Source organism: Poromitra crassiceps (genome assembly GCF_964638095.1).
Source record: "Poromitra crassiceps genome assembly, chromosome: 25".
NCBI lineage: Eukaryota > Metazoa > Chordata > Actinopteri > Beryciformes > Melamphaidae > Poromitra > Poromitra crassiceps.
Window position 1 is genome coordinate 11,638,541 of NC_139649.1, and position 26,479 is coordinate 11,665,019.

Genomic DNA, 26,479 nt, shown 5'->3' on the forward strand with positions numbered 1-26,479 from the left:
CAGTTTTGCCATTCTAGAAATGTTAAAAAAAAGGGGGAAATATAAATGAACAAGATGACCTATATGAGACCCATCGCTCTCCCCTCCTCTCTGCCCATTCTGCAGAGTTAAGTAATGACTGACTGGGAGTGATCCGACAGCGCCAACAACACAACCTTCCAACCGCTTGCGCGACCTTGCGCTGAGCCCGCACACTTAACCTTTGCAACCGCACTCAATTACCCTCTCGACTGGTACAGTGCTCAATTACTGTACCCTCTGCACTGTACCAGTGGTTTGCCCTGACAGATTCTTAATCCCTGAGGAAATGTTCTCCCCGATGATTTGCTCTTCCACGTCACTGTACGGAGTCCAATGGTGGGCGATCGAGTCATTAACACATTTAGCTGTGCCTGTTTACCCTTCTTTCTCAGCGGCCATCATACCATCTGCAGGATCTCTGTAGGTTGGTTGCATAAGAAGAGGCCTGGCAGATACACCTCCACAAAAGCTGCTCCCTTTCGCCGGTCGTTTTCTCGCTTTCAATCTCCTCTCCTCCTCTCCCAATGTTGTCATGATGATGTCTCATCTCTCTCTCCTCTCTTCTCGCACATCTCTCCATTCTATCCCTCTCCTCTCCTCCTCCTTCCCCCCCTCTCTTTCCTCTTGACAGCTGACCGGCCAGATCGTGCCCTGCCTGCCTGGTGGTTGACACTTCACCCACGCCGACCCCAGGCCAGACCACTAGTCCACGTGGGGGCCGGAGAGCCGGTGGCCAAGGCCAGGGTTGCCGCTGGGGGGCTGGGGGGCAAGCAAGATGGCCCCTCGTCATCATAATCATTCATCGCCTGCTGGTCCTTCTGTCCTCCTGTCCTCCTCCTCCTCCTCCTCCCCCCCTGCTTTTTTTTGTTGTCCTCCTCATGTCAGAGCCACACGGCACGCGTATACGGACGGCCAGAGTCAACGGGGTCACGGGCGGCAGACGCTTGGTTAATTCTCCCGAGGCTCCAAAGTGCCTCCGACGAACAGACAACTGAAATGCACAGATAGAGACAACCAACCGCACACACGCAGCACGTCGCAGACAGACACACATTGCACAAACGACGGGAGACCTTTGCAGTTGCAGAGAGAGGGCAAGGTCTTATTAGAATGGACCGCAGCATTAGGGGGATTGAAGAAGGCAACAGGGTTCAAGGTCTCTGAGACTGAAACAGATAGATAGACATGATGGTAGGAGGAGGGGAAGATTATACACAGACATGACCAGATGGAGAGAGAGAGATGGGCTTATTATGTAGATCCCTCAGCCTCTGTCCCTCTCCACCGCCGCTCGGACCCTCATGCATATATACCTTTACATTATTCAGTAGGCTATAATGAGAGGAGCCGAAGAGATGCTCGGTAGGGGCGGTTAGATGGCAGAAGGTGGGCCACAGGTGTACAAGCCCGAGTCCTATTCTTCTGTTTGACCTCTCATTATCACCCCAAGTTCTCATTAATTATGGTCCCGTGTCCCCGGGTGTTTGGGAGGGCGGCGTGGTGTGGTCTCTATACCGCAGTCTGTTCGCTGCACAGTTTGTCGTTCATATTCTAAAGGAGAAATGATTCCATATCTGTTCATCTGTCCGCTCCATCTGTTGGTCTGTGTGTCTGGGTCCATCTCCTGTCTGTGGTTCTGTATGTCTCCCTTCACGCTCTCTCCGTTTTTCCGATATAGATATTCAAATGGCTTGGCAGGTGCTGCTGGATTTGTCGTCGACACGAGGTACAGCTGCGGGAAAAAAAAAAATTAAAAACAAAAAATGCAATAATCACTCATTTGACTATCACATTTTGATTAAAGTGCTTTCTATAGTCGCATCTGCATATCTGTCTGAATCTCAATCTCAATCCATCTTTCTTTTCATCTATCTGTCTATCCACCACCAGCCTGTCCTGTGGGCTGTCTGTAGAGGATAGGTCTGGTCTGTTGTCACAGAGGAACAGGTGGGGCGGGCTAACAGTCAGCGCAGGCCTCAATCGCACGCACACGCACGCACACATGCACACACACACACGCACGCACGCACGCACGCACACACACACACACACACACACACACACACACACACACGCAAGCTGCAGGGAGGCAGGCAGTGGGTCGCTCAGACACGAGCCCATATGGTGGAGCTCTGGAGATCTTGCCCTTAGCAGAGGCGGGGAGGGATGTAGAGATGGTTGGAGGATGACAGGAGGAAGAGGAGGCGGTGGGGGGGGGGGGGGCTGACCGGGGGGGGCCATCCCAACTGTCCACTGTCTTTGGGGAGTTGAGACATGCATATATGTGGCTGATTGAACGGGGGTGTAGGGATGACAAGTGGGGGGATGCTGTGTGTGTGTGTGTGTGTGTGTGTGTGTGTGTGTGTGCGTGCGTGCGTGTGTGTGTGTGTGTGTGTGTGTGTGTGAGTAGTGTACATTGTTGTTTGCGTACGCATACGTTTGTTTTTCTAACCTTGCGTGCGTCTCTATTACTTTGCTATGCCATTTTCTTACATATTTCCTCTGTATTTTTCATTGAATATCCGTCTACGCCATATTATTAGTTTTTTTTGTTATTACTTATTTATTGACAGCAAGGCACTTTTAAACTCACTACAACTCACTACTCGCTGCAAATAAAGAGATTATATCAATTATTAATACCTATTTGCTGAAGTGTATTTGTGCAATGCCCATCACAAGCAACTGTGCAATATTATTCTTTTGTGTGTGTGTGTCAGGAATCCTTATGAATCCTGCCGTTCCATTCATGGAAGCTTTTAAGAATATGAAGGCTGGGTACAGCGATAGGCCCCGGCCACCTGCCACTCACATCACAAAGGAGCAGACTGACAGATGTATGGGCAGGAGGTCAGATGGTCAAAGACTTTGTCATAAATGCTAACCATCGTTACATAGATAGACACACGCTGCTCAAATCAAGCTACATCGTAGAAACCCCCCTATTCTTTGTTGCTGCTCCTCCTCACACATGCTGGTCCATACATGTGCTAAACATACGGCTGAGTCTTTTTTGTCTTACCAATGGGATGAACAACAATGCAGGTGAAACGTTTGTTCACATACAGCGATGTAATAAATACATGGGTTGGTGCTGCATTTTGGGAATGCATCTAATATCTTCAACTGTAAATGATAGCGTGGCTTCTTCTGTACTTTATAAACTGTAAATCTGGAATCAATGCACAACTCTTTATTAAACAGATGCATTTACAGCGGACACGTGTTTTTGATCATGTGAATTTACTGTAATAACTACATTTAATTCTGGGACAAGTTGTTGGACTGGGCTGTGTGTGAGTACAGTTGCATGACAGTGGCACGGTAATTGTGTAGGTTTACAAATTATGCTCCGGAGATTAAGATAGATTATTATCAGTCTGTCAGAAAAAAAGGCTGCATTAATGAGGTCTTTCAGATTCTATTCAATCTGGTGTTATTTGACAGAGGGGAAGATGGATAATCCTGAGGTTTTGCATAGAGCCAGAAACTGTTGCCCTTAATCTATCAGTAGTCTTTGATTCTTAATCCATTTTTGTGTGTGTGTTTTTTTTGCATCTGTGGAGGGCTTTCTGGTGTAGCATTGGTGACCCTGGTGGATGACTCTGGTCAAAGCAGCCAATTACCATACATCTGTCATGCAACCTCAAGTAAAATATACAGTGTTTCTGTGTGCGTTTAGTTACACAGGAAACATTCAAATAGATTTCTGAGCATATGTGTCCTATATTTATGTGTCATATATTTATATTGTCCTATATAAATCAGATTAGGGTTGTGCATACAACCCCCCCCCCCCCCCCCCCCCCCCCCATGTAAATGCATGAACTATAGTGCAATTATGGAATAATTCTAGCTCATGGTGACACACTGGGAAGAATAAATAAATAAATAAATAAATAAGCCTGTAGTACGCAGTCTGGCAAATATTTAAAGTGGACTCAGACACTTCTTTACAATTTAGACTGGTTCATTTGATATATAGGGCTAGATTAGAATAATAGACAATTTCACTGGAATTCTGTTCGGGAACAGTTTGTAGCCCAGTTTATTTCCTGTCAGCTGTTGTATTAGCAAACACTGCAATAAGGGTCCATTTAGAATGTTTATGTTGTCAAGTTTAAACGGTCTATAAAAAAAAATCCTAAATGATACTGAAAGGAACAAACAATAAAATATTCTATATCCCTTAATTCTCTGATATCAGTGTATTCAAAAAGTTACCCCAAGGCGAAAGCTTTTTGAGAGCACCTGTGTTAAGATGCAACAGTTCTAGGCATAATCAGAGCTGAGGTAATGGAACAGTTGAATCACTAGAGGGAGACAGAGGTCTGGGAACCAACCATTAGAAAACCTCTATTGAGCAGCATGTTGTGTTTGTAGTCTGTTGTGTGCCTTGTGTCTACTGGCTGTAGGGCTTTTCAATGTCTGAGACTGTGGGCCCCAGACAAAGCTTCCATCCAATTCCTGGATGCCTATGGGATCGTTATTGTGTTGTTTGATCCCATGGACACTCAACAATTTAGCCAAGATGGCCTGATATTGCTGTTGGACATACTTCAGACTACACCAAATACATAACAAAAGGCCTGTCTGATGACATTTTGTTTCTGAGTCTGGGAAAGTGGAAAAAAACAGTACGATTCCATAAAACTACTGTATATCTGCACTATCTCTTTATTATTCAAATATTTTTATTGGTTTTTCACAGCACTCAGCCCTCCAAATGAACACAGACAGAACAAGACAAAAACAAAAACAAAACCCGCAACAATACCAACACTACTCAATAAATCAAAACCACTATCAATTCAATTAAACCGGTCAGGACAAGAACACAAATACATACACAGATACTGCACTATCTCTTTAACCAAATCACACAGATTTAGGCTATTCTATGTTATCTCGTTTGGATAATGTAATAACTAATCGTAATATTTTTTCACTTCCATTCACTGAGCCTCCAATAAAACTGCTTGGAGCCCCCCCCTGGGGAGGCCGGCCTCCCACTTTGAAAACCCCTGCTGTAGATAATTAATGTTATAAACACTGCTACCGTGTGATATTCATATAATTGAAGTAAACAAGAACTGTTGATAAATAAATGGAGTTGGGGTTGGGGCATGGGGCTAGTCTGGCATATAATGAGGAAGTTTTAATGACAGTTGATCATTTACCTGGTGTGTGTGCAATCTCCAATTAATGTTGTAAACCTGTTTTCATTAGGGAGCAGCAAAGGCATGCTTACCCAGCCCACCCAGAAGACCCATGTTTTCTAAAAGTGGAGACCACAGGAACCTCTCTGCTGTTCCACCTGCTGCGGAGGCAGATGCAACACAGGCCCTCCGTGCAGTCACAGCTGAGGGGCTGGTAGATGACTTGCAGATGCATTATGGCATGTATGAACGGGCGGACTGCTTGGCTCAGCTTGTTTTCACTGACTCACATAAGTTCTTCATGTCAAGTAAGTCTGTGCAGTCCTCCAGACCACCTCTTGTTGACTGGCCCAAAACATGTCAAGACCATGTTAGAGTTGAGACATTATTCTATGTAGACCAATACCAAAGATTTATTTCACAGCGAAGCCAAAAGCATTTTCACTGCCTTCCAAAATGGTAAGGATACTCAGCAGTGCTTCAGCAGAATATAAATGAGCGGAAGCACAATGGAAATGTTGCACCTTGACATTTGCACATAATGATTTGAGATGTGTTTAAATAAATAAATAAATAAATACATACATACATAATGTATGTATACATACATACATACATACATACATACATACATACATACATACATACATACATACATACATACATACATACATACATATATACATAAATAAATAAATAAGGGAGAACAAGTGCAGACCAAAATGCAGTCTTGACACTATCAAACTAAATGGGGCAATTTTAGGGAAGATAAGATGTGAAGTGAAATTACTTCCCTCTGGTTAGCACATAATGATCCCTATAATGCCATGTGGTGCACACTTTTATCCAAAGCGCACCTTACAGTATCATGAGTGTGCTATACATTTTGGGCATGTGTGGCCCTATGCTGTTCCCATTGTGTTCTATCCATTACTGGGCCATGCATGAATCCCCTTGGATATTGATGATTTGATTATGGAAAATATGAGACACAACAGCAAAGTTCTTATACGCACCATCCCCAACAATTGTCTTTTCTCAGGACTGTTTGGACAGGCCTCTGTCCTCACCCGTATGGAATTCCCCATTGCTCCACATGGGGTCCTTTGGTCTTGGCCAATGGCCAGTATATTGATTCAGCTCTGTCAGTGCTCATATAACGTGCTGCCAACTCATTTACTCCCTCCTGGAGGGAAGCCTCAAGCTAAAGGCCCCACAGAGAACACCATGCTTGTCTTGTATCTGCCTTTTATTAAGATTTTGCTGGGTATTGATCGGGAGATTTATTTTCCACAAGCAGTTTCACTATTTAGCAGTTCTCGGTTGTGACAGCTCAGCGTTTTCGTGATAGGTTACACCTCTGTCTGTCTGTGCAGTTTCCCCCCCCATTATAGGTGGTCTCACTTTTCTCATCTCAAGGCTCATTTTCAAACAGTAAAATCAGCACTGAATTTCTTTTTAAACATGGCGTGAATTACATTTTGACAGACGACGATTCATTAAGAAACTGTTTCTGGCAGTGGGTTTGGGCCCACAGCTGAAGAAGACACTCTGTGGACTGCATGCTTGATATGAGCTCCAGCCATTGGAAAGTCACAGCAATATCTCTGGCCTTTGAGGCACTTTGGCAATTATTGATTTTATTTTCCTCATGACGGAACGTCTGCATATATCAATGCAGTGATTTTGTGTCTGTTTATATGCACACTGGACATTAGCTCTGAGATCTGAGCCCTGAGCTCAATGCACTTTTTGAAAAACTAATTATGCGCGACACCCACCCGACTCACCCGCACACATTTCATTAATGAAAAGACTCAACAAGAAACCTCTTTGAACTTTGAGTCTGTGTGTCAACACCGTTTCTAATCGTATCACCCTCAATTAACTTTACTTCTGGATAAACCTCTTGCTAGAGGATGGAGGGGGGGGGGGGAGAAGCCTAATCCTACAATTTATATAGAGGGATAAAACAAATACGTATAGAGAGAGAGAGTGAGCGAGTGAGCGAGAGAGGGGGAGAGAGAGAAGCTTATATGAGAGAGAGAGAGAGAGAGAGAGAGAGAGAGAGAGACTTTTAAGTTTTTACCTACTCTTATGTAGGCTATTTGATTGCAATGTTACACAGCTGTTTGTTTACCCACTTCTTTATTGTAGGCTAGTATCTTTAATTGTAAGCACATTTTGCTCTTTTTATTTGACACTTGCTTTGGCAATGATTTTTAAATTTACATTGATGTAGGCCTATATTTCCCATGCAAAAGAAAACGTTGAATTGAATTGAATTGAATTGAATTGAATTGAATTGAGAGAGAAAGAGAAGTTACCTTTACTTACATGTAGCCTATTTGGTTCAATAGCAATTTAAGCACAGTTTTTCTCTATGTACCTTTCAAGACTAAAAGACACTAAAAGACTACGGCACCTTGACCTCTCTGGTCATGAAGTCCTTTGAAGGCCTTGTTCTGTCGTCCTACCTAAAATCCATCATGGACCCACTCCTGGACCCCCTGCAGTTTGCCTACAGGTCTGTAGATGATGCCATGGATACTGCAGGAACCTACGCCAGGATCCTGTTTGTGGACTTTAGCTCAGTCTTCCATACGATCATCCCGGCCTTGCTGCACGACAAGCTCTCCCAGCTGGGCGTGCCCAACTCCATCTGCAGATGATGGTCCACACTCAGACGTCCTGACTGACAGGAAGCAGCACATAAGGCTGGGGAAGCATGTCACAGACTACCATCGGCACACGAGCTGACCAGGGCGCGGGGGACATCCTCTCTCCATACTTCTTCTCCCTGTACACCAACAGCTGCACCTCCAACCATCAGTCCGTCAAGGTCCTGAAATTCGCAGATGACACCACCCCCTCATACGGCTCATCTCAGCGGTGAGTCTGCATACAGGCAGGAGATCGACCATCTGATGATCTGGTGCAGCAGTCAAAACAACCTGGAGCTCAGCGCTCCAAAGATAGTGGAGATGGTTGTGGACTACAGGAGGAACGCAGCCCCACCTTCCCCCATCACCCTAGGACGGTCAACACCCCCAGTCAACACTGTGGAGTCCTTCCGCTTCCTGGGTTCAATCATCAGCCGGGACCTGAAATGGGAGCTGAACATCAGAGCTCTCTCACCAAGAAGGCACAGCAGAGGATGTACTTCCTGCGGCAGCTGAGGAAGATCAAGTGCCAAAAGGCGGCGTTGGTGCTTTTCTACACCTCCACCGTTGAGTCCACCCTCACCTCCTTCATCACAGTCTACTATGCTGCTGCTGCCCTCAATGACATCTCCAGACGGCAGTGCACCATTCGCTATGCTGAAAAGGTGATCAGAAGCAGCCTGCCATCCCTTCAGGATCGGTACACCGCCAGGACGCTGAAGCGGTCTCAGAAACTCATGGCCGACCCCTCCCACCCAGGCACAAACTCTTTGAGACATTCCCCCTTGGCAGGAGAATGAGGTCTGGTAGAACCAGAACCTCTTGTCACAAGGATAGTTTCTTCCCAACTGCCATCCGCCTCTTCAACGAGGCCCGAAAGCCCCCACGAATTAGGACTTACCCCCCCCCCCCCCCCCCCTCCCGGCCCCCCTCATCATATGTCACTTTAAAGGACTGCACTTTCAATTGTTGTGATGTTTTGTCATTGTTTCTAATATAGCCTATAGCTTTGTCTTCTTCTATTGTTGCGACCGCCATGCTAAATTCCTTGTTTGTAATGACTTACTATGGCTATTAATGTTATTATGTATTATATTAGAATACAAAAAAAATGATTCCAATGTTTAGTTGCAATGTGGCACAGCTGTTTACACACTTTTTAGAATTGTATGCACATGTTTAAGTTACCTTTACCTTTATGTAGCTTACCTATGTTGTTTTGATTGCAATGTTAGACAGCTGTTTACTGCACTTCTTCATTCTATTATATCTTTAATTGTACATTTTTGTTTGTTCTTATTTTACACTTGCTTTGGCAATGTTTCTGATGCCAAAAAAGCTAATTTGAATTGAGAGAGAGAGAGATGGAGAGAGAGAGAGAGAGAGAGAGAGGGAGAGACAGAGAGAGAGAGAGAGAGAGAGAGAGAGGGAGAGAGAGAGAGAGAGAGAGAGAGAGAGAGAGAAAGAGAGAGAGAGAGAGAGACAGGAGAGAGAGAGAGAGAGAGAGAGAGAGACAGGAGAGAGAGAGAGAGAGAGAGAGGAGGGGGTTGTGTGTGTGTGTCCCCTACTGCCCCCCCCCCCCTATCTCTTTACAGGACTCTGCCAGCCCGTCTAGAGTTATTCCAGGAATGCGTTGAACATGGCTGCCGCGATGAAGGCGCAGAAAACGGGACTGCTGGAACTTCGAGTGACCGTGGACCGCTGGATCCGCGTGTTGGCCACACTCACCGAGGACAGCCTGACGGTAAACCCCGGGGAGGTCGGCGGCGAGGAGCCGGCGGCCAAACCCAACAACCCGTCGAGTCCCGGCGTCGGTACCACCGTGAACGGCGACCCCCCGAACCTCAGCTCGTCCCCGGTCCCGGACACCATCACCAACGTGAAGCGCACCGTGCGAGTTACCAAGCAAGACGTTGGAGGACTTGGAATTAGTATCAAAGGTAAGACAAACTATGAAATAAGTTGGTAAACAGCGAGTTGGTGTCGCTCCAAACAAGTTTTTTGGGGTTATGAGACGAGTTTGAGCGCAGTTTCAATTCTGTCTGAGTCTGGCAGTAAGTACATGTCCAAATAGAGCGTACAAAAAGTACGACAAAATGCACTCCTCGCTATGATAGTTTTGCACCAGCAACCACATTCTTCTTGCGTAGTTATTTGACACCAAAATAAGTGGATTAGGACTGTTATTTGGCAAAGAAGAAAATAATATAAGAAGAAAAGATTTGACAGCTGAACTCATCTCAAGCTGCGTCTCAACCACAGGGAACCATTTCACTGCCCCGTAGGCACGGAATGGCAATCGGTGTGTTTATGCAGGTTTCGATGATATAGCTACTACTTACTAACTCCCTCAATAGACCCTTTTCACAACAGCAACCGTTTTGAGGTGGTAAATCAGTAAGTAAAGCAGGTGTAACCGATGTAACATTAATGAGGAGTAGTGCCCTGGCACTGGAACACCTAAATGGAATGGTATTGGTTACACCTGCTTTTCTTCCTGCCTGTAACACCTCGAAACGGTTGCTGTGAAAAGGTGAAACCCAAGTCAAGCATTGCTCCCCTAAATTAAGAGGAACACATTCTATTCTATTCTATTCTATTCTATTCTATTCTATTCTATTCTATTCTATTCCAGTTACCTATTAACAACTTATTTAGGATTTGTGAAAATCAAACACAAATGATTCTATTTATATCCCATTGGTTTCAGGAGATGTTTAAAATGTTCTCAAATCACATGCGAGCGCATTCATGATATGGATCCCCCTACACCAGTTGCATGCAATAAGCAGATGCCTATCACTGTGCGTCTCGATATGTTGATCTAAAGAAATATCATATAGCTAACGCTAACCTAAACATGGCTGCTGCATCATGCTTCCGACTAGCTCTGCTGCTGGTTTCAGTCAAGGCAGGGGAGGGAGGTTGTGACCTCTCCATATCTCTCTCAGCGGGCAGGCTGACATACCTGCACTGTGTGTGCTGTGAGTGAGGGGCCTCTCCAGTTTCCTCTACCTGCAGCAACAGGCACATATCTCTTGAGGATCTCATGCTGGAGACTGGGGAGGATTCACATCATTTTGAGATGTAGTGCTGCTGATAAGAATTCAAGTTGTGCAAATATCTACAGTAATGTGCACAGTGCAGTAACAATGCGGCTTGAGCATTTTTTTTTTTACATTTTTCCTTTAGATGACCCACATTTTCATCAATATTGATTTGTAACCCAGAACAGATTTGTATCTCTGTGCACTGTATTATCTCCGTGGGGAAATTTGTCCTCTGCATTTGACCCATAAGGAACAGGGGGGCAAATGCAGTACAGCGCCCGGGGACCAACTCCAGTTCTTTTGTTAGTGCCTTGGTCAGGGGGCACTGACAGGAGTATTTAACCTCTCTAACATACACGTCTTTGACGGTGGGAGGAAACTGGAGCACCCGGAGGAAACCTACACAAACGCAGGGAGAACATGCAAACTCCACACACACACAGAAAGGACCTGCAATGAACTGGGGTTCGAACCCAGGACCTGTGAGGCAACAGTGATCCAACCACATTGTCCATAGTCTCGCTGGCCAGCCTCCCCTCCCTACCGTGAGAAGAGTCTGGCGGCGCAGGTCTCCATTGTGGGGTTGCGATGGGTGGCGCATGGCGGCAGTGCCCTTGGAAAATAGTTTCCAACAATCCAACTTGCCATTTTCAGCGTGTAGCAGCAACGAGCTAGCGTGTAGGTTTCTGCCGTTAGCTTGCTAGCTAGTTAGCGTTGTTGTTTTCACTGAGGCGGCAGGGCACTGTTTACAGCGACACACAGGGAGGACGGATCGGAAGCCGCTCTGATTGACGTGGTCGGGGGCCAATGACAGAGCTTGTAATAAGCTGGGAGCGGACATCCGGGCCGCGACTGAAACAGTCGCTCCAATCGGAGAGCAGCTGTAGAGCAGGGGGAGGGCTTATCCCAGTAGCCTGTTTCCGTGCAGCCAGACGACTCTCACGGAAGGGAGAGGAGGCTGGCCAGCGAGACTAACATTGTCCAAGTTAAGTGTTATGCTTTATGCTCAAGCAAAACAGATACAAGCCTTTAACCTGTTTTATCTTGCAATTAGCTTTTAGTCACCAATGTCATGGTCATGTTAATCTTCCTGTAATGCATACTGGGTCCCAACCCCCCTGGATTAGGCTAGACTTGATGATTCCCCTACTAGTCATCTTTCATCCGTCCAGGTTGACATGTGGCATTGTGTTGGATGCATTAACACAACATCAATAAAGGCAGCAGTTAGCAGGACGCTGTGCTGAATAATGGACAGGCATTCATTAGTAGTGTCTCAGTATGCAGTCTCTGTGTGTGTGTGTACGTGCGTGTGCGCGTGCGCGTGTGTGTGTGTGTGTGTGTGTGCGTGTGCGTGTGCGTGTGCGTGTGTGTGTGTGGTTGTGTTTGAACATGCAGACATGCGTGTTCAAACTGAACTTCCTGAAAGGTCTGCATGTATTGACAGGTTGTCACCTCTCTCCCCCCTGGCCACCTGCCAAGGCGGGCGGGCGGATTGACGGACAGCTCCAGACGCGCGTCACTGTCATGACGCAAAGATGGCCGATCATCTTGGCAGCTGGTGGCGGCACGTTAATTTGAGCTCCCCGCCAGGCATCGGAACAACAAAATCACGCCCCCTAATGACATAAATGTGAAGTACCATCTCTGTGGAACATGGCTGGCTTTTGAAAATCACACAGCAGCTTTGCTGTTAAAGCAAAAGTGTTCCGGCACCCTGTGTGCTGACTTGACATTGTTGTGATGCTGCTGGTTGTTCAGATGGCAGAGGTGAAGAGAGGGAGGCAGGGTGGAGCACAGACAGAAAGAGAAAGGTAATGACAGAAAGAGCCGGAGACGATAACGTGACGTCGTGGAGACGGGAGAGGAAGGGCAAGGGGAAAAGTTTGGAAAATCTGGCAGCGTTTTTCCTGGCTCAGAATGGGCCTTTGGGGGGGCGACTGACTACGCACGGCAGTACGCATCATCATCGTCCACGTAAAGACTGAACTAATAAAGCACCACCATGTTTCAGACTTCAAGTCATTTCTACATAGAAATGTGGGACAACCAATTAATTGCAAAAAAAAAGTGACAGAAAGAAATGGAGGGTGAATGAATGTGAGAAGAGGGCCAAAGTTGGTGGGCTAGCTGACACCACAATGTGAACAGCTGAGACCAGCAGCCCACAGCAGGCAGTTGTCATTGGCCAAAGATGAGAGCTATGTGGCTGGGAGGAGTGGAGCGCTCCACTGGTGTTAATTTTAGGGAGCCCACCCCGGCTCGCAGAGAAGCATGGAGGCAGGCGACCTTCACTCTCGCATGTCTAAATTTAAGGGGGGGAGGCTAGGAAGCTAGGCTCCAGCTCTACAGGCTGGCATGCTGCTCAGGCTAGGAAGCTAGGCTCCAGCTCTACAGGCTGGCATGCTGCTCAGGCTAGGAAGCTAGGCTCCAGCTCTACAGACTGGCATGCTGCTCAGGCTAGGAAGCTAGGCTCCAGCTCTACAGACTGGCATGCTGCTCAGGCTAGGAAGCTAGGCTCCAGCTCTACAGACTGGCATGCTGCTCAGGCTAGGAAGCTAGGCTCCAGCCCTACAGACTGGCATGCTGCTCAGGCTAGGAAGCTAGGCTCCAGCTCTACAGACAGGCATGCTGCTCAGGCTAGGAAGCTAGGCTCCAGCTCTACAGACAGGCACGCTGCTCAGGCTAGGAAGCTAGGCTCCAGCTCTACAGACAGGCACGCTGCTCAGGCTAGGAAGCTAGGCTCCAGCTCTACAGACTGGCATGCTGCTGCTCAGGCTAGGAAGCTAGGCTCCAGCTCTACAGACTGGCATGCTGCTCAGGCTAGGAAGCTAGGCTCCAGCTCTACAGACTGGCATGCTGCTCAGGCTAGGAAGCTAGGCTCCAGCTCTACAGACTGGCATGCTGCTCAGGCTAGGAAGCTAGGCTCCAGCTCTACAGACTGGCAGGCTGCTCAGACAGAGCGAAGAAGAGTGTGCTTCACCTTATTATCTGGATCTAATAGGATTTGGGTGGGTTTCTATGGTGGCATAGAAATGCACAATGACTGTGAGCTTGTTTAGGCGATCGCAGGGAAGTAAATGAAAGCCAGTTTTCGACAACTTACCTAACATTGTCTTAATTGTCCTGATGCAATATATCACACTCAGGTCATACTCCATGCAGGATATAGCACATTCAGGTCATACTCCATGCAGGATATAGCACGCTCAGGTCATACTCTATGCAGGATATAGCACACTCAGGTCATACTCCATGCAGGATATAGCACACTCAGGTCATACTCCATGCAGGATATAGCACACTCAGGTCATACTCTATGCAGGATATAGCACACTCAGGTCATACTCCATGCAGGATATAGCACACTCAGGTCATACTCCATGCAGGATATACCACCACACTCAGGTCATACTCCATGCAGGATATACCACCACACTCAGGTCATACTCTATGCAGGATATACCACCACACTCAGGTCATACTCCATGCAGGATATAGCACGCTCAGGTCATACTCCATGCAGGATATATACCACACTCAGGTCATACTCTATGCAGGATTAGGGATGTCACGATACCAAAATTATGAGTTCGATACCGATACCTGCCTAAGTATCTCGATACCGATACTGAAACGATACCACGGCAAAAAACTAAAACATCAGGAAAAGTATTGGAATAAATAGAGGGGACAAAACATGGAACTTAAAACTTATTTTATTGATTTAACAAGGTAATGCACAGCCATGTAGTCATTTTACTACATGCTGGTAGTACTGCCACCACGTGTGGCGCTGAACATGCTAGAACTTTTATTATCTAGTGTAAAATTAACATAATCTCTCCTGTAAACATATTTTAAAGGAATGTCAACCGTTTAAACTTATAAATAATATAAATAAAATATATTTTCACACAGCTGCTACACTATTATAGCTATTTGTTTTATCCAAAAAAAGTACTCTGTACTTGCAGCTCCTAAGCTTCATTAACATGAAGTGCCTGATTTATGGTTAATCTAGTAATATATATTATTTTCACACATAAATGTAGGCTATTGAAATGTAGGCTTATTATGTGGTGTATTCCCAGCCCCCCCCCCCCCCCCCCATACGTGTAGGCTAGGTGTTTTTTACAATGAATTCGTATATCATTAATAATTGGGATTATTGTAAATATTAGGATAGGTGAGATCAGATGACTGCTTACCATGTAAAAGCTTTAATAACACTGGCATTGAGGACCATAGTGTTATTAAATATTGTACATGGTATGCAGTCATCTGATGTCCCCTCCCCTAAACGTTACATGTCATGACTTTCTCCTTGGCAGAGATCTGTGCTCCAGCACATTGCCTCGTGTTTCACTGTAAACGAGTAGGCTATTGTGACAAGCGAACTTTTTCAGTGAAACAAGTTCGCTTGTCACACAATACTCGTTGGACTTATTTGAGGGCATGTATGTTTATCGTTCACGTTCGCTAACCTGTCGGTCTTTAAACTCTTTGAACAGGTCGGGGTGCCTGTCGGCAAGATGTTTAGCCAGGTTCGATGTGTTTGATCCTTTCGCTTGCGTCACGTTGAAGCACCTTTTACACACTGGTTTGGAGGTGTCCACGGGCTTGCCTTCGCTGTCGGCAACGTAAGCAAAATATTTCCATATTTCGCTTCGTGCATCTGCTTTTTCTACAAGCGTTGGTCGGCTTGCAAGACTAGAAGAAGCCGCTGCCATTTTCGCTGCGTCTGTCCTGTGTGTCGGGGTGCTGTAGTGAGGACGACTGTGGCCAGAGAGCGAGCAGAGAGGGAAGAGAGGAAAGTCGACACGCCCCCACATGAAGCAGAGCTTTTTTTCACTTTTCACGAGTCACCATTGGTTCAAGGCAAGGCTGTGTTGCCTTCACGTGAGGTGGGAGACAGGCTCTCAACTGTAATGCCGCTGTGTCTCTCTCCTCCGCTAACAAACACCACGGTCGCACACTGACGCAACCCATGACATTTTTTTAAGTATCGGTACTAAATTAACGTGGTATAGTATCCTTTTTAACGGCAGGGAACCGCGGTACCATACTAATACCGGTATACCGTGCAACCCTATGCAGGATATACCACCACACTCAGGTCATACTCTATGCAGGATATAGCACGCACAGGTGATACTCCATGCAGGATATATACCACACTCAGGTCATACTCCATGCAGGATATATACCACACTCAGGTCATACTCTATGCAGGATATAGCACGCACAGGTGATACTCCATGCAGGATATATACCACACTCAGGTCATACTCCATGCAGGATATATACCACACTCAGGTCATACTCCATGCAGGATATATACCACACTCAGGTCATACTCTATGCAGGATATAGCACGCACAGGTGATACTCCATGCAGGATATACCACCACATTCAGGTCATACTCTATGCAGGATATAGCACACTCAGGTCATACTCCATGCAGGATATAGCACACTCAGGTCATACTCTATGCAGGATATAGCACACTCAGGTCATACTCTATGCAGGATATAGCACGCACAGGTGATACTCCATGCAGGATATACCACCACATTCAGGTCATACTCTATGCAGGATATAGCACACTCAGGTCATACTCCATGCAGGATATAGCACACTCAGGTCATACTCTATGCAGGATATAGCACACTCAGGTCATACTCCATGCAGGATATAGCACACTCAGGTCATACTCTATGCAGGATATAGCACACTCAGGTCATACTCTATGCAGGATATATATCACACTCAGGTCATACTCCATGCAGGATATAGCACACTCAGGTCATACTCCATGCAGGATATACCACCACATTCAGGTCATACTCTATGCAGGATATAGCACACTCAGGTCATACTCCATGCAGGATATAGCACACTCAGGTCATACTCTATGCAGGATATAGCACACTCAGGTCATACTCCATGCAGGATATAGCACACTCAGGTCATACTCCATGCAGGATATAGCACACTCAGGTCATACTCCATGCAGGATATAGCACACTCAGGTCATACTCCATGCAGGTTATACCACGCTCAGATCATACTCCATGCAGGATATAGCACGCTCAGGTCATACTCTATGCAGGATATAGCACACTCAGGTCATACTCCATGCAGGATATAGCACGCTCAGGTCATACTCTATGCAGGATATAGCACACTCAGGTCATACTCCATGCAGGATATAGCACACTCAGATCATACTCCATGCAGGATATAGCACACTCAGGTCATACTCCATGCAGGATATAGCACACTCAGGTCATACTCCATGCAGGATATACCACCACACTCAGGTCATACTCCATGCAGGATATACCACCACACTCAGGTCATACTCCATGCAGGATATACCACACTCAGGTCATACTCCATGCAGGATATACCACCACACTCAGGTCATACTCCATGCAGGATATAGCACACTCAGGTCATACTCCATGCAGGATATAGCACACTCAGGTCATACTCCATGCAGGATATACCACCACACTCAGGTCATACTCCATGCAGGATATAGCACACTCAGGTCATACTCCATGCAGGATATAGCACGCTCAGGTCATACTCCATGCAGGATATATACCACACTCAGGTCATACTCCATGCAGGATATAGCACACTCAGGTCATACTCCATGCAGGTTCAAATCAATATTTGTGAATATTATAGAACCGTGGTTTTAGTGCTCACTGCCCTTTTGCTTCAGACTAAAGCCGGGGACACATCGGACCGGCGGTCGCCCGCCGGTCAACGTCTGGCCATCTGTGAGCGTCTGTCGCCCTCTTGTGGTGTGTCTGACTCCTGCACCGTCGGCTCTAGTCGGCCTTGTCGGCATCTTTTTCAGTCGACTCTACATGTTGAACCGGCGTCAGGCCGTCTGTAAGAGAAATCACTCCGATTGGCTGTTAGCTTAAGCGAATCAGTGCATGAGAAGAGAGGGCATGCATCAAATGTTCTTTTCATTTTTCAACTTTGAATCGTCTCATCTCATCATTCCAACACACAAATATTTTCATTTTCATTTTCATTATTTTTTATTTTTTAAACGATGTGGCCTCTGGGAAAGCCCCTTGAGTCTGTCTCTGTATGACATCACCCATTTATTTCTCCTTTTTTCCCCCACCTCTGCCCAGAGCAATTTAGAGAGAGAGTGGCATCAGCGGAGGACCAAAATGTGTGACTCATTAGCCAATGAACAGCCAGGAAGGGGTCTCGCGCGACTTTTGAATGCTAAAATAAAGCTGATAATGTACAATTTGATAAAAAAGAAAAAAAAACACTTTCAAAGTACAACACAAACTGTCCGTTTTGCTGCAACTCGACAGTGCTGCTTAATCCAGGACCTTACTTCCTGGAACTCTTGAGAGTAAAAAAAACTGGTCAATTGGCGTGAATGGAGATGTCGCAACTCTTCTATATACACGTTCTGCATCTGCCTCTTCCTTTCTTCTTCCACAAGAAAAAGACCAAGGGCTGACTGACAACGCCAGAGCCATTTGCATATTTTTATTATATATTCTCCATTAGAAGTCGCTATATTATGAAACTAAGTGGTGAGCGAGAGTGGTGTGAACGCTGCTTTGTTTCATGCATGTATCATAACAACGGTTTGTATACCGCAGTCCTAGATCTCACGTACGTGCTAGTTGACCGTTGTCTGGCTGTATTCTTTGCAAACTTTTTGCCCCCTACAGGCGACATGAGGCGACGCAACGGCAACAGTCGGCCTTCGTTGCCACCTGTTCTTTGATGACGGGTTTGTGTGTCTGTCTGAGCCTTAAAAGTGATGCTCACCCAGCTCACATGTTCACCTAGACAATATTCTTGTCAATTAACAGGTTCAAGTGTAGCATTGCATGATGCATCAAAAAGTGGCAAATTGAAAACATTACAGTATTCGTACCGTATTTCGCATCCGTTTACACATAAAACGGGAAAAGTCTGTAACCTCACATTAGCCCTGTCTTCTCTATGCCATTTGATGCCAGTTAGCTGCTGACGTTGCTGAATTCTTTCAAAGGAGTGGTATCACATCAAACGCATTGTTAGCAAAATCACCTAATTAGTTACACGTCAGTGTGGAATACACCACTACCATTCATTTACCTGTCACCGCTAGCTCCAGCTGTGGCCCCCCCTCGCTACAGATTGACAGGCTCTCAGCTGTGGGCCTCTGAACTCTGTTTGACATGAACGTTGGGAGGAAGGAAGGCAGGGATGAATGGAGAGGGGTAAAATGGAGAGATAGAAGGATTAAGGGACGTGAAGGCGGTGAAGCGGTTGAAATATTGATCAGTGTTCATTTTTCTACGATTTGACAACGGCGTTGTTTTTGCATGCCAGTAAAACACGTTGGGTGAAAAACAGATTGAAACTAAAGTACCCGTCACTGTCGGTGGTCCGTACCTCCCCCCCCTGTCTGCTCCAAGGTCAGAGTTAATAGTCTGTCAAAGCGGGAGGTGAAACGACGTCTTAAACATCCTCACGTCAAGTCACTAGATGAATACGGATTCAAATGTGCAGTAACTAAATCTGCCTTGGTCATTTTGCCGCCGATACCTACCAAGTCATCTTGACACCGATGTCGCCCATGTCATCATCATCCTCTGGCGGACTCAAATAAACCAGGCTGGCTTTTACCCACTAGTCCAACCATTGACTTTAAATAGGCCATTGACATAAATTTGCCAGCACTCATCAGGTAAAAGGAGATGGACACAGGAAGTGCTGTGGTGAGCACTCTATTAGCGTCAGTTTAGTAGTCTTGTATTTGTATAGCACATTTCATACACAGAGGCAATTCAAAGTGCTTCACATAAAATGGTTGACAGGAAAAAAAAAGAATAGAAGAAGAGAATAACATGGACATTTAAAAGCATCACCACAACAAAACTTAAAAAAAGGTTTTTTTAAAAAGGGTATAAAAAGTGCATTAAGCAACAGGCGCAGCAGTTGCAAAAAGAGCAAAAAACTTATAGAGGAATAGACTATATAAGAAACATGACTAGACACATATATGATAGTGATTGAGAAATAGCTGTCAGCAGTTAAAAGCGATGGTAAACATAAAAGTCTTTAGTCTATTTTTAAAAATAAGTAATGTTGGGGGAGATCTGAGGTTTTCAGGCAATTTGTTCCAGCTAGCAGAAGCATAGTGGGTAAATGCGGCCTTCCCATGATTTGATTTGATCCTAGGGACAGTTAATAAGCTGGACCCTGCTGACCTAAGAGTTCTAGACGGTTCGTAGCGTGGGAGCAATTCAGCTATGTATTTAGGGCCTAGCCCATTAAGTGATTTATAGACTAATAACAGTATTTTAAAATCTATTCTATGACACACTGGCAACCAGTGTAAGGACTTAAGATCATGTCAGTCTGTCTCTGGCTGTAGTCCTGTATTATAATAACATGAGATATTAGCATCATGTCAGTCTGTCTCTGGCTGTAGTCCTGTATTATAATAACATGAGATATTAAGATCATGTCAGTCTGTCTCTGGCTGTAGTCCTGTATTATAATAACATGAGATATTAACATCATGTCAGTCTGTCTCTGGCTGTAGTCCTGTATTATAATAACATGAGATATTAACATCATGTCAGTCTGTCTCTGGCTGTAGTCCTGTATTATAATAACATGAGATATTAACATCATGTCAGTCTGTCTCTGGCTGTAGTCCTGTATTATAATAACATGAGATATTAACATCATGTCAGTCTGTCTCTGGCTGTAGTCCTATATTATAATAACATGAGATATTAACATCATGTCAGTCTGTCTCTGGCTGTAGTCCTGTATTATAATAACATGAGATATTAACATCATGTCAGTCTGTCTCTGGCTGTAGTCCTGTATTATAATAACATGAGATATTAACATCATGTCAGTCTGTCTCTGGCTGTAGTCCTGTATTATAAAAACATTGATCAAAGGTCACTGACCACATCCTCCATTTGTGGCATTGGCATTGTAGACGTTCCCAAGAGCCTGTATCTATACTGTAGTTTTCAATCAGGCTGATTTTGTGGGGAGAGCAACAACACAGCATTAGTGTGTGTGTGTGTGTGTGTGTGTGTGTGTGTGTGTGTAAAATACGTTGTAAATGGAGAAAAATAATAATATATATACATAATTTATATGCCAGGATCACTAGAGCCAAAAAACACATTATGTTGTATGCATTTGCTCAGAGTCAGACAGTATTTCAAAATTGCTGGCCTCTAAAGGCCTTAAATGGACTATCTCGTGTGTCTGTGTGTGTGTGTGTGTGTGTGTGTGTGTGTGTGTGTGTGTGTGTGTGTGTGTGTGTGTGTGTGTGTGCGTGTGTGGCGGGGGGGAGGGGCATCTTCAAATCCTTTCAAATACATAGTTAATGTAAGATAGCCTTTGTCTAGAGCCAGGCATAGGCCCAAAATGCAACCAGTGACGCATACATTACAAACCGTGCCTATGTGGCATCCCAGACAGGCAGAACAAAAGACTTTTGTTGCAAGTACTTGAAAGCTATTGGAGATGCTGTGAGACTCAAATGCCAGCGCTAATTACTGCATGTTTGAGGATGACCTGTGTTTAGCCCTTCCTGGAGACGGTAGAGTAGAGAAGCAGCACTTTTAGTATTTGGTCGTAGTATTATTGTGCTCATACAGTGAAAATGAGATTATAGAGCAGGGTAATTGGCCACTTCTATGCTAGTGCAAATAGGGGGCAGAGGTAACCTGAAGGTTAGAGAAGCACACTTGTGACTGGAAGGTTGCAGAATTTAATCCCTGAACCCGGCTGGGTGGCGGGAGGACACTCCCCTTCAAAAACTACTGCAGAGGTGCCTTTGAGCAAAGTACATGGCGGCTACTCCCCCAGGGTGTAAGTAGCAGTGTGCTACATTTACACTTTAGTCATTTAGCGGACGGTCTTAGTCGGAGCACCTTGTGAAGAGCAGGTATAGGAGCTCAGTGTCTTGCTCAAATACTGAACCTGAGACCTTTTGGTTATGGGACAGTCTAATTGCTGGGCTAATTGCTTTCTTTAATTTTCATCAATTTGCGTGGTTAAATGTGGTAAAAGAAAATTGAATTGTTTACGCTTCCACAGACAAAGCTCAGGATGCTATGGAATCTCAAAAATGTGCCAGGGCAACTGGACCAGTATGAAGAGCAGTGCCGCCAATCCGAGTCGAAATCCAAATGCAGAATTTCACTCCAGAGGTAGTTTGCATGGACATAAACTTACACAAATCTACGATGGAAAGAACCCTGTAGAACTTCATAGAACACGAGTGATGCTTCTTTGCCTAATTCTTGCCTGAGGAGAGTCATTCACTTTCCCTCGTCCCATTCTTCATGTGCAAAACCACAAGTGGTCAATGTGAAAATGAGTGAGAAGGTCTCCTCTGATGGATGGAGATCTCAATCACGTGTCCTGAGAGTACGATGGCTGACAATGCAAATCCTGCGGGACATCTTATCACACCCCGCCCCACGCACACAGGTGCATATAGAGCTATTATTGAAATGATTAACATAAAGTCTATGTCTGAGTGTTTTTGAGCTTGATTCATATTCTGAGTGATTTAAATTGATAAAAGTCTTGATTACCTCAAAAATATAATATAATAAATATTTTCTCTCAATCTATTGTAGCTATCTTTAGGTTGTTCATCAATTGTTGTTCATCAATTATCGAAAATCGATTATTGATCGTTAAGGAATTGAATCGATCATGTGGAATTGTTATCGATTGTTATTATTATTATTATTATTATTATTATTATTATTATTTTTTTTTTTTTGCGGACTAGGTTTGGGTGGAATTCGTTCCTCCTCGCCCCACTCCATTGCACAGCCGACTAACGTGAGGTGGAGCTTCATATAGTCTCTAGTTTTCTGGCTGTTTTAAACATGGGGAATTCACACCGGCATGCTCTCTCTCTCTCGTACTCTCTCTCGTAACGGACAAGCCCGTCTTTTATTGTCACACGAACACCACAATACATGCATGCGGCCACAACACACTCATGCTGACGGTGGCCGGTGAAAAGTGTCCTCTGCATTTAACCCATCCAGGCATGTCCTTTCCTCTGAGGGGCAGGCCAGGAGCAGTGGTCGCTTTCTCGTACAGCGCCCGGGGACCAACTTCGGATGTTGTCGTCACTGGTCGGATGACGATGACGATCTGATCTTCTGCATGTTTTTAGTTGGGGGGTTATATACGGAGGAACCCCCTGCGGTATACGGGGAAAACATGCAAACTCCACACAGAGAGAAAGGCCCTTACGACGAGATAACCCACCTGGGCAGTAGGCACTGAAGATATGGGGGGGAACACAACCACAGCGCTCACAGTGTCCCAGGCGAGAATCGAACTCAGGACCTTCTAACTGTGAGGCGACAGCGCTACCGACTGCGCCGGGGACAGCAGAGTGTTAGAGAGGAGACACATTGAAATAAAGAGTTCATTGAGGAGAACACGTTGTCTTTCGTATTTTCTGCCATAGGCATTCATTTTGTAATTTTTTTTTTTTTTATATTATTAATATGATCGATAATCGATAATTGATCGTTAATTTTCCCGATTTTCGATTATGGAAATTTTTCAAAATGAACATCCCTAATCTTTACAGAAGTACACTGAACAGCGTTCACCTCCCTTTAGTAGAGCTGTATCAGTCACTTTTTGTGTATTCTATTCACCCTGCACTACCTTCAGGCACTCCTTCACCTGTTCTCCAGTTTCTTTTCTCTCAGTGCATCAGGGGTCAGACGAGAGACTCAGTAAGTACGGGGCATCGCCTCGCTCTCGATACTCAGTCATCCGGCAACCGTGGGACGCCGCGGTGTGCTACGCTACGCTAGCTTGTAAATGACTCTCTCCTAAACTCCAGGGTATAATGATTGAGATGCACGAGGAGTATGTCAGCTCAACCCTGCTGTTTTTTTCACCTGCCGCCGCTCGCCTCCGGAGGAAGAGACATGAATTAAATCCTCGGTAATCGCCCAGTGGAGACAACCCCGTGAAAGATATTCAACATTAATTTAATTTAATCCTCTTTCAGAGCATTCCTCACCGGCCCCGAAGGCCAGAGTCCAGTTGACATTATTGACAATATTTCTCCTGAAGAGTGTATACCCGCAGCAAGAGGCAGCTCCATCAGCATCCACGCTGACCTTCATTAAACCAGAGAGACACAAGAGAGAGAGACACAAGAGAGAGACACAGAGAGAGACACAAGAGAGAGACACAGAGAGAGACACACAGAGAGGAAAGTGCAGTAGTTTACAGTAAGAGGGTAATCACTGCTGTAGGCTTCTGTCCTCATATGCTCCTTTAGCGGCAGTTTAGGTGTTTAAAGTTGTCTTGCATACTCAGATATGAGAATACAGTGGGTGTGTGAATAAAAATGAATATAGCATTTCTGCTAGAGCCCGACCGATATATCGGTTCGCCGATATTATCGGCCGATATTGGCCGATTACCGATATATCGTATTGGCCGATATGGTGCGCCGATATATATATATATATATATATATATATATATATATATATATATATATATATATATATTTTTTATATATATATATATAAGTTATAGACAGCATGGACAGCATGTTGTGTATATTTGATATTTTTTCTTAACTATTTGTTCTATTGTGTTTTTGTATTTCTAGTTATTTATAATTATTAAATTCCCAGTTAAGTTTACTGTTTCATTGCATTGAGTTTATTAATAAGCTGTAAAATATCCTGCCTACATTACATATTTCAATTCATGTCAACTCAATCATATCTTTGTCAAGTGTTTGATATTTGAGGGTTGCTGATGTGGTGCCTCCTCTGGTCGTTCAGGGCGCCTGTTCGGAGGGAGGGGAACTCGTTGGAATAGCGTGATCCTCCCACGTGCTATGTCCTACCGGTGAAGCTTCCCCTGTCAGGTGAAAAGAAGCGGCTGGCTAACTGCCCATGTGGAAGCATGGAGCCAGTTTTTGGCTCTCCCCAGATCGGCAGAGGGTGCAGCAGCAACCAGGATAAATAAATAAAACATTTGCACTAATGGGGGATAAACATTTGATAAAAAAAATAAAAAAAAGAATATCGGCCGATATTATCGGTATCGGAATTTTTTTACTCCCTAATATCGGTATCGGCATCGGCCTCAAAAATTCAGTATCGGTCGGGCTCTAATTTCTGCTATATTATTATATAGCATTACAGCTAATAATGTGCTGGTACTGCCTTAAGGTCCTTACACACCGAGCACGTTTTTTTCGTGCGATTAATTCGCACGTCAATAATATTTTCCGAACCTATATCAGTCAATGCAACCGTGCATACCAACGGCGAAGTTTCGCGGAGCGTTATTGCGGTGTTTATTTTTTCGAACCACGGTCGATTTTTCAGAAATTCGCTTCCGACGTGTACACATCTGTGGCTGTGATTGACAGGTGGGTCAAAACTCGCATCGCAATTTCGTGCCGTATATTCGCATCGCTCTTGATGTGTAAGGGCCTTTACTGTATCTGTTTGATCCTTCTAACTGTGCAAATCTCTGTTGTCATTACACATGATTTCGTAACTATACAGCTACTAGACAGTTACTAGAGCAGACTCTGATATCTCAGCACTTGTTCTTTTAATTCAAATCACACTGTTAGCTATGGATAATGCATTGCATATTAATATTATGATAGAATTTGATATCTAATGCCGCATTTGAGAATAAACAGTTTATATCCAGCAGAGCTGCATTCTTTGAGTTCAAATTCAAAAGTCTTTTCCTTCAGATCTCCAGACTTGGGTGGTTTGGTTGTGGAAAGTGAATGAGTTGATGCTCTCTCATACCTCAACAACTTGACTTGAGCTGCTTTTTTATTAAAGCACTTAACACCCCGCTGCTCCAGTGGAGCTGCTCAGCGGCCAACACTTGTAGATGCTGGTTGTAGATGCTGGTTGTGCCGGGAAAGTGTGAATGCGTGCAACTATAAGCTGCAGAGGTCGCTGAGAGTGTGAGAAACTCTTTTCCGGGTAAAACGGACCTAAACACCTGGTATTCAAAATGCGGTCCGACTGTATCCGGACACATTATCCAGATAATAAACGATCCGATCTTGTGCCTTTTGCGTTTACAGCTGGTATTTTAAATGCCTTCTCGTTATCCTAAGAGGAGATGTGTTCAATGCTGTCCAAAGCAGAACAGAAAAACAAATCTCTTTATTTTTTATTTTATTTTTTTAGAATTTTTTATTATTTCTTTATTTTACTTTTTTTTATCACCGATGATGGCGAAAGTAGCTAGTGAGTCAGTTTCTTCCTATCTCTGTACTCTGGAGTGACACATCACAAACAAACACATATCCTATCTTTGGGATTGGAATGCATTTTTACATCCAATAGTCTCACTTGCCAGACTATCTTCACACTTCATTTCGTGCAGCACCAGCACAGGAGAGAGTCTGGCTCAACTCATTCAGCGGCTCGCTGAGCTCCACTCAGCCACTAACCTCCCGTCAAAAGGCTCTTCCTGAGGGGAGCGCCACAACACACTGAATCCCACTCGATT

General features: G+C 44.8%; 1 protein-coding gene across 1 annotated transcript in view; it reads left to right on the forward strand.

Moving 5' to 3' along the window:
• The first annotated feature begins 9,470 nt into the window (after positions 1 to 9,470).
• The window catches only part of snta1 (syntrophin, alpha 1), a 62,991-nt gene continuing 45,982 nt past the window's right edge, over positions 9,471 to 26,479 (forward strand). The window contains exon 1 of the mRNA XM_083660842.1: positions 9,471 to 9,783. Coding sequence (XP_083516968.1) covers positions 9,483 to 9,783 — 301 coding nt within the window. The 5' untranslated portion in view covers positions 9,471 to 9,482. The remainder of the gene's footprint in view (positions 9,784 to 26,479) is intronic.